The 14,268-nt window shown below is 51.8% G+C and overlaps 1 protein-coding gene across 3 annotated transcripts in view; it reads left to right on the forward strand.

Annotated features, from left to right (window-relative positions):
• The window catches only part of BRINP2 (BMP/retinoic acid inducible neural specific 2), a 58,207-nt gene extending 44,419 nt beyond the window's left edge, over positions 1-13,788 (forward strand). For all 3 annotated transcript variants that reach the window (XM_038414739.2, XM_043490680.1, XM_043490679.1), the window contains exons 5-8: positions 640-745; positions 1,973-2,209; positions 5,434-5,656; positions 6,073-13,788. In XM_038414739.2, coding sequence (XP_038270667.1) covers positions 640-745; positions 1,973-2,209; positions 5,434-5,656; positions 6,073-7,189 — 1,683 coding nt within the window. In that variant the 3' untranslated portion in view covers positions 7,190-13,788. The remainder of the gene's footprint in view (positions 1-639; positions 746-1,972; positions 2,210-5,433; positions 5,657-6,072) is intronic.
• The last annotated feature ends 480 nt before the right edge of the window (positions 13,789-14,268 follow it).

Here is a 14,268-nt window from a genome sequence, read left to right on the forward strand (position 1 = left end):
TCTGGCAATTATAACCCTGTCTCTGGCAGCCAGCGTCCTCGCTGGGAGGGGAGAGGGAGCCAGAGCAAGGTTAGCACCTTCCTGTTAGTTATGGGAAATTGGCCACGCTAACAAAGCCAAGCTGCATCAGGCTGGAGGCAGAGCTGCTCTCTGTCAACAGGCCAATTAGCAGGCAATTATTTCCCCTTGCTCCCAGCGCTGCTGGGCCGCCTGTCTCTTGTCTCTCGTGCTGCCGCAGACGCCCTCGCTCGGGACTGCTCTGCCGGCCTGGCTGGCTCCTTGTTGGCAGGAAGGACAGCCCTGCAGCCTCTGACTTACATTTGCTTTCCAAGGTCACCCTGCCGCCTGAGGCCACATGGGCCGGAATTTCGCAAGGGGACCTCGCTGCCCTTCCGGCCTCTTCCCATGTTCCTTCTGTTTCATATGAACCTGATCACTGTATTGTGCCTTTGCGGCTCACCACTGCTGCCCCTTCATGCTCCTTTTTCGCCATTCCTGGCCTCCAGGAGCTGAGAACAGAGCTTGGACTATCAGAGCGCTGCATGTTTTCAGCTGCAGGCTCAGACCCTAACGGCTGTGGTGTGATACAAACGCCAGGTCCTGCCTCACTCGCTCCCTTACAACCCCCTGTTCTTGCAGGTAACCGAAACCCGGACAGGCCCCCTTGGCTGCAGTAACTACGATAATTTGGATTCAGTCAGCTCGGTTCTCGTCCAGAGCCCTGAGAACAAAGTACAGCTGCTAGGTGAGGATGGCAGCTTTCTTCCTTTCATCCCCCATGCCTAGCAACAGCCAGACCAGCCGCTATAGCCGTCATCGAGGGAGGGAGAGGCCAGTGGGAGAGAGCAGGGATATTGAAGCAAGGAGAGGGGTAGGGTCCCAAGTGAAGGGATGGGGATATTGTTCAGGAGTTAGGTCAAAAAAGGGACCTATTTACCCAGAATGCCCTGATGTTGGAGCACATGCCCCATGTCATAGGTGATCCCAGTAGCTCATGTCTTCATTGCACGCTGACTCCTATCAGGGCCCAAGCATGCACTGTCCCACTAGTCCCAGCTGGGCCCTGGGACCCTATAAGGTTGGATGAGAAGTTGCTTTGGAGGGTGGGGGAGAGAAGCTGTGAAGTGGGGGTTAAGAACTACTGAGCTGCATCACCCAGCGCTGAGGGATAGAGCCTCAGCTGGTGTAAATCGGCAGAGCAGCTCATGGAGCTATCCCCAGTGACCCCAGCGGAAGAGTCAGCCCTGGACGTTTGGCTGGACCTGATCCAAATTGCTGCCGATTCTTTGGGTCAGCAAAGCGAGGCGAGGGGTCACCCAAGAAGAGACTTCCTAGTGAGGTGTCCGGTGTTTCAGTCCTGGTCAGAACCCATAAGCGAAGAACCCACATAGAGAGCTGGGGACGGGACCCGGGAAAAAGTGAATTCAACTTTTCCAACTCTCCCAAAGATTGAGGGGCAGGGCTGAGTTTGGGGATGAAGGTGCCAGTCATTGCTCAGTTTAACCAAATTGGTTCAGCCAGCTCTGTCTCCGAAATGCCAGGAGAGATCCTGACCCCTGAGAGTCCCAGCCAGTTTTGCAGGTTTAAAATTAGCATCTGCACTTTTGTAGCTTCTCTGAACTAAGTCTCTGCAGCTGTAGAGATCCATCCCTTCCTAGAGCAGAGCTTCTGCCCTGGCGGTTATTGGGCAAAGTGAGGAGAGGTCCTCAAGTCCCAGATTACATCATGTCTGATGCTCCAGGGCCAGAACCTCCACACATGTAAACTGGTGTCGCTCCACTGCGGTCAAAGTAGCTACATCAATATTTTAGACTCTGGGCCAGAGTCAGCCCTGGTATCAATGGATGTGGCTCCACTGCCATTTGTGATGCTGAATTTGGCCCAGTTCCCCGCTGACAGGAAACACAGAGTGCTGAAGTACGTGTAGGGTGTCTTCTTGTCTCACCCTTTCTGGGACTCTCCCTCTGTGCAGGGCTGCAAGTGTTGCTGCCTGACTACCTGCGGGAAAGCTTTGTGGCGGCCGCGCTCAGCTACATCACCTGCAGTTCGGAGGGAGAGCTCATCTGCCGGAAGAATGACTGCTGGTGCCAATGCGGGCCTGGCTTCCCGGATTGCAACTGCCCTGAAGCCGACCTCCAGGCAATGGAAGACGGTCTGCTGCAGATCCAGGATGCCTGGGATAATCACAACAGACAGTTTGAGGAGTCAGGTGAGGCCAGGAATGTGTGAGCTCATTGAGACCTACCCCTCTTACTGAGACTGCTATGCTGGAATAGACCAGTGACCCTGCTAGTCTGCTGTCCTAGCTCTGACAGTGCCAGATACTTCCCAGTCATATTAGCTAAGCTATTAGCCAAGATGGTCAGGGACGCAACCCCATGCTCTGGGCGTCCCTAAACCTCCAATTGCCAGAAGCTGGGAATGGACAACGAGGGATGGATCACTCAATAATTTACCTGTTCTCTTCATTCGCACTGAAGCATCTGGTACCAGCCACTGTTGGAAGACAGGATACTGGGCTAGATTGGTCTGACCCATTATGGCCATTCTTATGTTCTTACTTCATTATGCAATAATCTACCCTCTGTGTGGAGATTTCTTCCTGACCCAGATTGTAATCAGTTTACACCTGGAAGAATGAGAATGTAGACCCTCAATGTTTATCACAGCCAGTCTCACTGCAATGTTTTTTTCATTATAAAATATTCTTTAAAAATGACTACACTATTTGCCTCAATGCTATTCAGAGGCAGTAAGTTCCACAGGTTCATCCTATGTAGACTTAAAAAAAACCACAATTACCTTTTAATTTTAGGGTGTCCCTTTGTTCTTTTGTTATTTGTTTTGGATGGGGTAAACAACAGCAGCTGGGATCACAGCCACATCTGAACCCTTGTCAATTTTAAACCTGAATTCAGTATTGTTAATGCTTCGGAAGCAGTGTGGCTAGTGGCTGGGGCCTGGACTGGGAATCAGGAGAACTGCCCAGAGGGACAGGGAAAAGAGAATTACAAAAGATGCATAAAGTGGGATTTTGGAAGCAAAGGGGGTTCTTGCATTGCCCTCTTTCTCTTGGCAATCTGGGTTCAGATCCTGAAAGTCGCTCAAGTGGAAATGGGTAGAGGGGGTCTCTGTCTCTCGTACTTATCTGAATCCCATTACTATAGTGTCTGACAGCTTCCCAGAGACCATTTTTGTTAATTACAAAGGGCCAGATTCTGACAGCCTCACTCATAGTAAATAGCACCTTAGAGCCTGATCTAAAGTCCATTAATGCCAAAGGGAAGATTCCCACTGAGATCACTGGGCTCTGATCAGGGCATTAAGCCACTAAAGTTCTCAGTTAAAACAACAGGACCCCGGAGAGTAAAATGCCATTCAGTCTGAGTAAAAGAGTCAGCCTGTGGCACCCTAATTTTAGGCCCTGTTGGTGACCTCTGGCATGACATAGTTGAGGGAGCTGACCGTCAGGAGCGCAGGGAGACTGGCAAAGCTCCGTGGGTCCAAGACTGAAATAGCTGGTGTGGTGGTTTGCAAGGAAGGTGCAGTGGCAGAGCTGTTTGGGTCCTCACAACTGAAACAGCCAGTCAGGAGTGAGGTGCATTGGCCTAGCTGCATGGGAGGAGCTTGACAGCTCAATGCCTGGCTTCAACCAGGGCTACCAGCCTCTCCACTAACACCACGTGCAATGGAAAATGAATCCATTAGCTCCAGTGCAGGGAAAATGTCTTCCGAAATCTCTGCCTCGCTCTCCAAGTGGTCTCTCCTTTCCACGAGGGACACCCTTGCTAGGGGGAGTATTTAGGCCTAGCGAGCAGCTTAAAGGTCCAACACCATATGGGTGTTGAGCCATCCCGACTCCAGTGACAGTCAGTGGGAGCGGAGGGCTCTCAAGAGACATGCAGAGCGCCTTGGGGAACTGGCCCTGCCCCTAGGAATTCAGTACCCTGAAGAGTGTGTGTTACAGTTGCTGTGGCAGGATGTCACAGGGAACCAGCACCTCTTTGATTAAGTCTGGTACGGGGGAACCAAACGGTACCTGCCTTGCTTTTGCCTGGGGGGACCTGCTTGAGTCCCAAGTGGGACTTGTGTGCAGAGAACTAGCGTGAGGTCTGGCTGGGAAAGGTGGGAACTGTCTGAATGTGAAGGATTGGTGTCACTGCTAGAGCATGCTCCAGCGGTCACTGGTGACACCTTCTCCGTCAATACATTAACAGCAACAGAGTGTGGCCTAGTGGATCGGGACCTGACTGGGACTCAGGAGACCCTGGTTCTATTCCAGGCTCCTTTCATGTGACCATGGACAAGTGGCTTCACTGTGCTCTGCCTTGATTTCCCTTCCAACCCCATATCTGTCTGATCTAGTTAGAATATCAGCTCTCTGGGTGGGTGGACTGTCTCTGATTCTGTGTATATGCAGCACTTGGAGCCATGATGTTCATTGCCTATCCTTAGGTGCTACAAAAAGACAATAAATAAAACTGCATTAAATAAACTAGTGGCATTTCCCATCTGATAAACAGGGAGTGTCAATGTAATTTACATTCTAGAAATGAATGAGACCTTATTATTCATCTAACCAGGCAGTGTGACCTAATGGATCAAGCCCTGGCTTGGTATTTGGGGTCTATTCCCAGCCCTGCCACAGGCCTGCTAGGTGACTTTGGGTAAGTCACGTGCCCTGTCTCTGCCTCAGTTTCTCCAGCTGTAGAATGGGGATAATGATTCAGAGCTCCCTTGTAAAATGTCTTAAGTTCTAGTGATGAATATTGCTAGATGAGAGCTAGGTATCATTACTATAATTTTATCATTTATGCTGCACTAGTGCTTAAGAGTCCCATGCATTGCTCAAAAGCCCTTTGTGCTAGGCACTGGCCATATACCTAACAAAAAGATGGGCCCTGCCACAAAAAGCTTACAGTCTAAATGTGTTTTTCATTGAGGGAAACGGTGTCTAGCAAATCCAGCTAGGACATGTCCCGAGTTCTAATCCTGCCTCTGTAGCCCGGGGCAAGTCAGTTCACCCCCTGCCTCAGTTTCCCCACCTGCAAAATAAATACAGTGCTCCTCCCTGACCTAGCTGCGAGGGGCATTGTGAGGACGGTTTTCAGGGTGCTATGTATTATTATTGTGTAATTCTAGCAAATCTACAAGCTACCAGAAGCCAAATTCAGAGTTGATGTGATGGGGGTGGGAAGGGCTGGTGCCATGGGGGCAGGAGGGCTCTGTCCCACCAGTCCTTGCAAAGAACCCCTGTGCTAAGTCCATTTGCTTGGGCATTCTGCAGGGGCCGCATGTTTGGACTGGGGGCTAAGCCAGGGGAAAGATTCTAACCAGGATGACAGGCCCCACTTGAGAGTGACTCTGGCCTTATCAGATAGCTCTTCCTGCGTTGCATTCCTGCTGTGCTGACTTCCCTTTCTCTCCCCACAGAGGAGCTCCAGTCCCTGGTGAAGAGACTCCCGGAGGATCGCTTCGTGAACTTGACAACCGTCTCCCAGTACTGGGCAATGGACCTCGACGTGCAGCATCGCTACCAGCAGCTGAGCACCAGCCTGAAACTGCTGCTCAAGAAAACCCATCGAATCATCCGGCGTCTCTTCAACCTCTGCAAACGCTGCCACAGGCAGCCTCGCTTCAGACTGCCAAAGGAGAGGTACAGCATCCCTTAGCACCAGCTCTCGGCTGCCCTGGCCCAAGCTGGGTAGGTGGGGCAAGGCCTGGGACCACCTGGCCCATGTGTTACGCATTTCACTGACCAAACTGGGACTAGAAGGTGACTGCCTATCTCCTAACATGTCACGCCATGGACGCTGAATAGAGACGCCAGCCCTTGGTGCTGAACTGCTTTGCCCCCTTAGTGCTGGCTCTTCCAGGCTTGGGGCGGTGCCCTGGGGATCCTTGCCTGTGCCATGGCTAACCTGAGGACTCCAATCTCCAGGGCTGGTCCCTCTCCCCGGAGCAATAAATATGTCCAGGGGACAGGCCACCACTCTGACCCTCGGGAAGAGCAGTAGCCATGATCACGCTGGCACTAAGGAGCCTTTTCTCCCTTGCCTCCTTCTCCTTTAGATCTTTACCCTACTGGTGGAACCGCATTCAATCCTTCCTGTACTGCAGCGAGACCACCCCGCCGGGGACTTTCCTGGAAGACAGCCACAGCTGCACCTGTCCCTCCGACCAAGTCTCCTGCCAGGGGTCCATACCATGTGCCGTGGGCGAAGGGCCTGCTTGCGCTGCCTGCGCCGAGGAGAACAGCACCCGCTGTGGGACCTGCAACCCAGGCTACATGCTCAGCCAGGGCTTGTGCCGTCCGGAGGTGGCAGAGTCCCTGGAGCACTATCTGGGCCTGGAGATGGACCTGCAGGACTTGGAGCTTAAGTACCTCCTCCAGAAACGGGACAGCCGCATCGAGGTGCACTCCATCTTCATTAGCAACGACATGCGGCTGGGGAGCTGGTTCGATCCCTCCTGGAGGAAACGCATGCTGCTGACCCTCAAGAGCAACAAGTACAAGCCAGGGCTGGTCCACATCATGATGGCCCTCTCCCTCCAGATATGCCTCACCAAGAACAGCACCCTGGAGCCAGTCATAGCTGTCTATGTCAACCCGTTCGGGGGCAGCCACTCAGAGAGCTGGTTCATGCCTGTGAAGGAGGGGGGCTTCCCGGACTGGGAAAGGACTAATGTGGATGCCTCGGCCCAGTGCCAAAATTGGACGCTCACCTTAGGAAACAAGTGGAAGACCTTCTTTGAGACGGTCCATGTGTATCTGAGGAGCCGGATCAAGTCTCTGGATGACAGCTCCAATGAGACTATCTATTATGAACCCCTAGAGATGGTGGATCCATCTAAGAACTTGGGCTACATGAAAATCAATAGCTTGCAAGTCTTTGGCTTCAGCATGCCGTTTGACCCAGATGCCATCCGGGACCTGATCCTTCAGCTAGATTACCCATACACCCAGGGCTCCCAGGACTCAGCCCTGTTACAGCTCATAGAGATCAGGGATCGGGTGAACCGGCTTTCACCGCCTGGCAAAACCCGGCTCGACCTTTTCTCTTGTTTGCTCCGGCACCGACTCAAGCTGGCTAACAACGAAGTGGGAAGAATCCAATCCTCCATGCAAGCCTTCAGTGCTAAAATGCCAAGCCCCATGGAGTATGAGACTGGCAAATTGTGTAGCTAGCCTTGGGGCACCTGGAATCTCTGAGGAGGGGCCAAAGAAAAGGGAGGAGGATGGAGAACCAAGACTTCTGAAGGCCTTACCTTAGTGCCAACCGCGTGCTTCCTCGGGACAGCACGTGACCAGCCACAGGGATGGCGGCATGTGAAGGATGCAAGGAAATGCCTGGGCCATGGCAAGAGACTACAGGGCAGCAGATGCAAATTGGTTAGAAAGGGGAGCCAGGCCTAAGGAGATAGGGTGCTTACCTTGTAATGGCTTGTACTTCTCCCCCTTCCCAGTCACAAATGACAATTGTGACCAGGCAGGAAAATCAACAGGTTATTTCACCTGGGAACAGGCCCATGTGGGGGAGACAGCTGGTGGGAGGAGTCTGCCCTAGGGAGGAGACATCTGGTAGTACCTCTGCCTGTGAGCCGAGCCAGTGCTCCACGCAGAGCTGGGAAGCGAAGGGATGGGCGACAAGACCTCAGACACCCAGCAGGCCAGAACTGCTCAGAACGCTTCACTCCCACCCAGCCTGTGGGAAGAGGCCAGCTGCGGCCTTCCTCAGCGCAGGCACTTTTGTATTCTTTTTAACAGACATTTCTACCCACATCCCAGCTTTTCCGTTCTCTGTGTCACTTTCTAAGTCGTCGTATTACCTGCCTCTTCCTCCGGCCCCCGCCTGCCCTCTGGCGCCATTTCCTTGATAGTGGGGGGAGAAGCTGGCCGATCCCAGCTGGGGGGGTCTGTGGGACAGGCAACCCTGCTTGAGCTCCCCTATTCCCACATGGAAGGGGGGAGCACTCTGCCCTCCTTCTGCATCACGGCACCATCAGTGCACCTCAGTACATTGAGCCAAGATGTTCCATCATCGACATGAGCAGCGACTGGGCACCCGTACAGACACACCCATCGTTACAGTCAGAGGTGGAGCTCTGTGGGTAGCTTCTCCTTTCAGGTTTTTATTTAATCAATTGTTGGGTGTTTTTTTTTTAAACGTATATATTTGGGGCAGGGGGGGTGGGAGAGGATTCAATTCTTGTCAATTTCTCCAGCCGAGTTTCACCTTAGTCAAATGTATCTGGTTTAATATATTTTTTAAAAGATTGCCTTTTGAGCAAAACAAAACAAAGTTGAAAACAATGTGGTCTCAGGCTGTGTCTTTTTGACTGGAGACACTCTCTGGGTGTGTGTGAAGAGGTGCTCGGCGTAAATGTGGACAGATACCGAGGAGCAACTGTCAGTAGATGGGGTGCAGAGGTGGAGACATCAACTGCCAGGTGTACATGTGATTATGTGTGGTGTTAAATAGGTATTGATGGTTCTGAGAGGGCAGGTGTGGATGTGAAATCAGAGGGGGTTGGGTTGAAGGTGGGGGGGCTGTAAAGAGATCTGTCCATGTCCATCCACAAACATGTAGCAGAAATTCCCAACCTATTTTGGGCACAGTTGCCTTGGCTCCTTTTCTGCTGAGCCTATTCTGTTTTTTTCCTCCTCGCTTGTTTTGCCTTTTGTTTGAAGTCTATTTATAACCCTTGTACCTCTGCTCCTAGCCACACAGATCAGGAACCCCCACTGATTTGAGCACTGATGCTGGTTTCTCCTTGTTAAAGGAAGCCCCTGTCCTCATGTGTGGTCCCCTGCTGCTCTGGAGAAAACCCTGATGGCTGCAGCCAATAGAACCTGTAGCGAGATGCTGTGGCCTAATCCTCAGCGTTGGCCAACCTTTGCCATCCCCTGAATCTGGGGGCAGCCAGAGCCTAGTTGAGTCCTGGGCGCAATTGAGAGTGGCCTTCGGGCTGGGGTAAGCATAAGGGATGCTGCTGTATGTGGGGAACACCTGGAGCACATTGTGCTTTCCCCCACGCTGGCCACGACCCCCAGGCTGAGGGCTGCAGGAAGGTTGGTGTACAGTCAGTTATGGCAGCTGCACACCACCTGTGGGATTTCCCCAGATGGGCTGTCTGATGCCGCAGGGGGGTCTCTTTGCATCACCGGAGAGGGGCTAGAGCTCTGGAGCAGGGCTCACAACGTGTGTCCCTGCAATGTCAGGTCAGGAGTTCTTTAAATGCTTTGTAAACCCCATGGAATCACTGTGGAGATTTACAGGGAGCCAACGGGGTAAGGTGGGGCAGTTTAAAGGCAGGGGAGGGGGCTGGTGAATAAAAACAGCAGTGAGGGAGAGCTGGAGCTGCTGGAGTCAGTTAACTGGCACCTGCAGGCAGCACAGTCTGGGGGAAATCTGTACATGGAGAATTACAGAAAGGCGAGAAAAGCCCAGCCCAGCTTCTCCATATCCCCTTCTACAGGGCAGCAACCCAGCCACAGGTAACACTCTGAGGCCTTCGGCTCACATATGAGTAACGTGGATCCAATTCACCACCTCCCCAGCCAGCTCAAATCCAGATGAGGGGAACCTGAGCCCTGCGCTACTGAAATGTAATCCGAAGAGGACACACCTGTATTTCCCTGCTGCTGGCATGCCAGCCTTTCACAGCAGGCCATAAAGTCACTACACAGCTTTCTTTGTGGATACTGGAAACAGAACAGGGCCTTACATCTATTAAAAATCCCTGAGTGAGGCAGAGAATTACGCACACCCTTTGAGGGGGCATGGACATCGAGCATTCCCCCTTGTGACAGAGTATGGCCCTGCAGGCCTTCTGCCTCTTGCAAGAATTACTCCCAGACCAGAATTCTTAGATTAAGATCCTACTGGGGGGGGGGGGGGGGGGGGACAGGAGGGCTTTAGACCCTCACACTCCACCCTGATTCTGGAAGCCTGGGTGCTAATCCAGGCAGGCATCTCCTCCTAACTTCAGGAGTCCTGCAGCCTCCCTCGGGCAATAATTCTGGCAGGTTTACTATCCTGGTTTTCAAGAGTCCCTCTGTCTGGTTCCTGTATATGCTGGGATTACCTGCCCCTCAGATCCTTATCTCTAGGAGTACAGTCCTTCAACTGAGCTCTGGTAGCCTTTTATCTGTCCAGGTGCTTGTTAGTTCGCTGCCAACCAGCCACCTAAGCAGTTAACTAATTACAATGGGGCCAAGATGGACTCATTCCCCCATTAGAAGCCCATCATGGATAGACTGGGTCCTGATTCCATTTAAAGCCCCTGCCACTCCCTTTAACAGCTGCTGAAAGGTCCAGATATATCCCAGGTACCTGTCTTCCTGCTAAATATTCCAGGTTCTCCCTGTTAGCACACACCTGCTGCAGTAGATATTGCAGGCACACCCTGTGGGAACTCACTGACTGCTGCTGAGCACTCCAGCGATGCTTTAGCTGTATACACTTCCTGAGTCTTCTAAGTACTTCCCAGGAGAACTCACCTGCCCCGCAATTAAACACAGCACTCGGTCCAAATGGCACTTGCTTGGTAGGCCTGGGGAAAACATTGTTTCTTTGTTCCTGAGCATTCCTGGTGCAGCCTGATGGAACACACCTGCTCTGTGTTCCAGGTACAACCCAGCAGCATACAGCCTGCTGGGTACTGAATGTGCCCGTTACAGCCAGGTTGAATGCACCTGCCATGCTGCTGCATGTGCCAGTCAGCCCCGCTCGATAACACACCTGCCTGGCTCCTGCAGGGGCTAGACAGACCCTGGTGTAACCCACCTGCCATGCGGTCCAGGCACATTCCGGTTGGACACACCATAATTCAGCCTACTATTCCATGGAGGCCACGGATTCTGTGATTTTAAGAGATGGCTGCGAGTGCTTCAGCCCCAGCCACGCTTGGACTTCGGCTTCAGCCCCATGTGGCAGGGCTCGGGCTTCAGCCCGACTTTAATAGGCAATTTAAAAGCTTCTGTACTGATGTAGTGAAAACTGCATTACGGCATGTACATTTCCGCGATTTATTTTCCACGCCCTGTCCGTGGCTTTTAATAAAAATCCCCATGCCAAAATCGTAGCCTTAACCATAATGCTCCCATCATCCGTCCAGTCCATGAGACGTTAATGGCTCGTGGGTGGCGAAGCAGAGCGGGGCCTAAGAGATGGGTTCAGGTCTGTCTTACTGTAGCGGGGTGGTTGCCACACACCAGGAGAAGGAAGGGTTAAAGCAGGCCAGAGAGAGCCTGCATGGAACCCTCCAATTAGAGGAGGGCTCGCTAAGCGAGCCAATCAGGAGATGGCTTGTTGCAGTGGCCAAGCCGGGCCAGCAGGGGCCATATATAAAGGGCTGCTCAAGAGAGCAGAGGGCAGTCTCTCCCTGGCCTGGCAAGGAGGAGGGCTGGTTGCTGAGGAGCAGCATGGCTAGAGCAATGTTGGGCAGGGTAGCAAAGTAGAAGACGCTTCTGGCTGATCGCTGCCAGGCAGTTCCTGGAGGAAGGGCAGTTAAGGTGCTAGGGCTGCCCCCACTTGCCCTGAAGGAAGGGGCTAACACAGAGTTCAGTTTGCCCCTGGAGCAAGGGACTAGATTAGTGGCTGCAGCAGGCTACAGAAGCGAGTGGCTGGACGTCAGACTGCTGGTTTCCCCAAAATGGGGGGAGACAGCAGAGCGGGGGCTGTGCCCAGAAGAGGATGCCATGGTCTGGCGGCGTGGGTCCCAGAGAGGTGGAGACAGCAAAGCGGGCGTAATGGTGAGCGAGACACCACCGGAGGCAGGAACCCTGCGGAAGGACTTGAGCTAATTCCAGAAAGGCCAGCAGGAGGTGCCATGGTGATGAGTCTCACTCCGCTACACTGACCATACAGCGGTCAAAGCTCCATAGATACTTTCTCATTGCCACCTAGAATGTAATCGCCCACCCAGCCGGACATGGGGATGCCTGACCCACGTTTACTGAGTGAAGCCTCAGCATAACTCACTAACTAACCAAACCTCCTGGCTGCCCCCTCCCAGAGTGATTCTAAAGCAGGTGTACAGCTACACAGCTCTGTGACTGGCTGACTGGCGTGAGAAGCTCTGTTCTCCACCAATAAGAATGCATCCCTTCAATTAACGGCACACTGAGCAAGTGTCACCCTGCTGCAGCCATCAAGCCAGCTGATTAAATCTACATCCGTCATTTGGAAGCACTGACAGGCCCTGGCCTCAAGGATTGCCAGGGCTCTGATTGCATACTGTATTTCCCGGACAATAGTACGCCTCCTTCATTGTCACCTACAGAACGAAATGGCCACCTTTTCATTTTGAGTTTCTTGCCTTGAAATGTCTTCTCTGTGCCACCCCTCCAGTGGGTTTGTGGTGACCCAGCCCAACCTCCTTCATTCCTTTTTCTTCCCCTGCTGGGGGGGGGGGTCGTGGTTGCAGAGACACCACTGTTGAGGTTGCACTGAGTTTTTCGGGTCACTCTCCTCTTTCAGCTGCTAAGGGGAGAGGCAAGGCCAGATATAGCAGTTCCCCTTTACGCTCGCTTTGCTTGAATGCTCACAAGCCTGTAGCTGTGCAGAATAAATGGCTGCTAAGTGCCTACACCCTGTGGTAGCCCGGGATTTAATTTGCAGTTAAGGACAGAAAAGTCATATATAAAATGACCCGTTCTTATTCCACATACTCCCCTGTGCAGCTGTAAGCCCTAACTACATACTTAAGGCCAGCTTTTTCCTATGGCTTCAATCAGCATAGCTCCATTAACCGCAGTGGTGCTATGTTCATTTACCCCAGCTAGCTAGCACTTTTATCACCAGAGTATCTAAGTGCCTCACTATCTTTTTGGATGTATTTACACTACCAGCGGTGGCTCTAGCCATTGTTATCACTGTTCATATTACAATCGTGTTTAGACACCCCATTCGAGATCAGGGTTCTCTTTGCTAGGCGGGGCACTACGTACATTAAGAGCTAGGCCTCGCCTGCTCACACACCTTAGACGACGCAACCAAAGGTAGTGCTGTCATCCCCATTATACAGATGGTGAATCGAGGCACGGAGAGATTAAATAACTTGCCAAAGGTGACCCAGAAACTCTGTGACAGATCTGGAGATCAAACCCAGGTCTCCTGACTTCCAATTCAGTCCACAAAGTGCTGAGTATCACTCTCTGAAAATCAGGCATCCCTGTGTCATGTTGGGTGCATGAAATCACAAGTCACTTTCAAAATCTTGGCCTTAATTCTCCACTTCTAGTAATGTGGGCACCTTTTCAATACTACTCCATGTAGTTTATACTTCAGCTGTAGTGTGTTGTCTAAGCATGGTGCCCTGAATGCTTTTCCTATAAATGATTCTTATGGGATCTGGTTTTGGGGCATAGAACAGATCACAGTACTGCAAGATGACACCCATGTGAATCTATGGTGGAAATAAAAATGGTATGCTCTTATATTGTATTATCAGTGAAACAGTGTGTGACCATGTAATTAAATTGCACATCATACAGTACATGCACAAAGAAGCAGAATTAGGGTTGGACATACCAGCCCAGACCCTCAAAGGTATTTAGGCTCCTAATGCCCATTGATTTCAAATTCCTCAATAGCTCTGAGCCACTATTCTAACTGTGCAGTTTCCTGAATTTTAAGTGATTAGCTGGGCATCTTTCCTGCTCTTTGGCATGGAAGTTCCTAGTTTTTTTTTTTTTTTTTTAAATAATTTAAAAAAACATCCCCAGGAGTGGCAAAATCCCCAGGAGTGGCAATCTACAGAGCTCTGAAGGGCAGCTGGCTTTCAAAACCATTGCAACTGCAATCTAAATTCCACACTCTAGAGACCTCCAGATAGTGTGTCCAAAATCACCAGAACCCAGCTGGCCATGACCAAGGCCTCCTGACTACTAAGGAAAACATCCCCTCTGTGATAAAGGAAGACCCACTAATCAGCAAAAAATCAAGATTTGAGCAGCCCCTTGTTTAATGAAAAGCCTGGCATGGGGAACCTAGACCAAGGCATAAAGTGGGCTGGTTTGCTGGGGCGGGGCATACAAACAGAGCTCTGAGGCTCATCTCTTGCGGGTGAGCCAAGGCTGTTCTGCCAATTTTCAACAATGTGAATGCTGCTAGAGGGCTTGGTGTGTCCTTGAAAAGGGGTGGGGCCAAAATGGACACACCCACCTCCAATAACGGACATGCTCAGACCCCCGACCCCATATACAGAAAGGGAGGCTCTGAAATACCTCCCCTGCCCACACCCAGGCAGGTTCCTATAAAG

The sequence above is a fragment of the Dermochelys coriacea genome, chromosome 8, assembly GCF_009764565.3.
Source record: "Dermochelys coriacea isolate rDerCor1 chromosome 8, rDerCor1.pri.v4, whole genome shotgun sequence".
NCBI classification, from domain to species: domain Eukaryota; kingdom Metazoa; phylum Chordata; order Testudines; family Dermochelyidae; genus Dermochelys; species Dermochelys coriacea.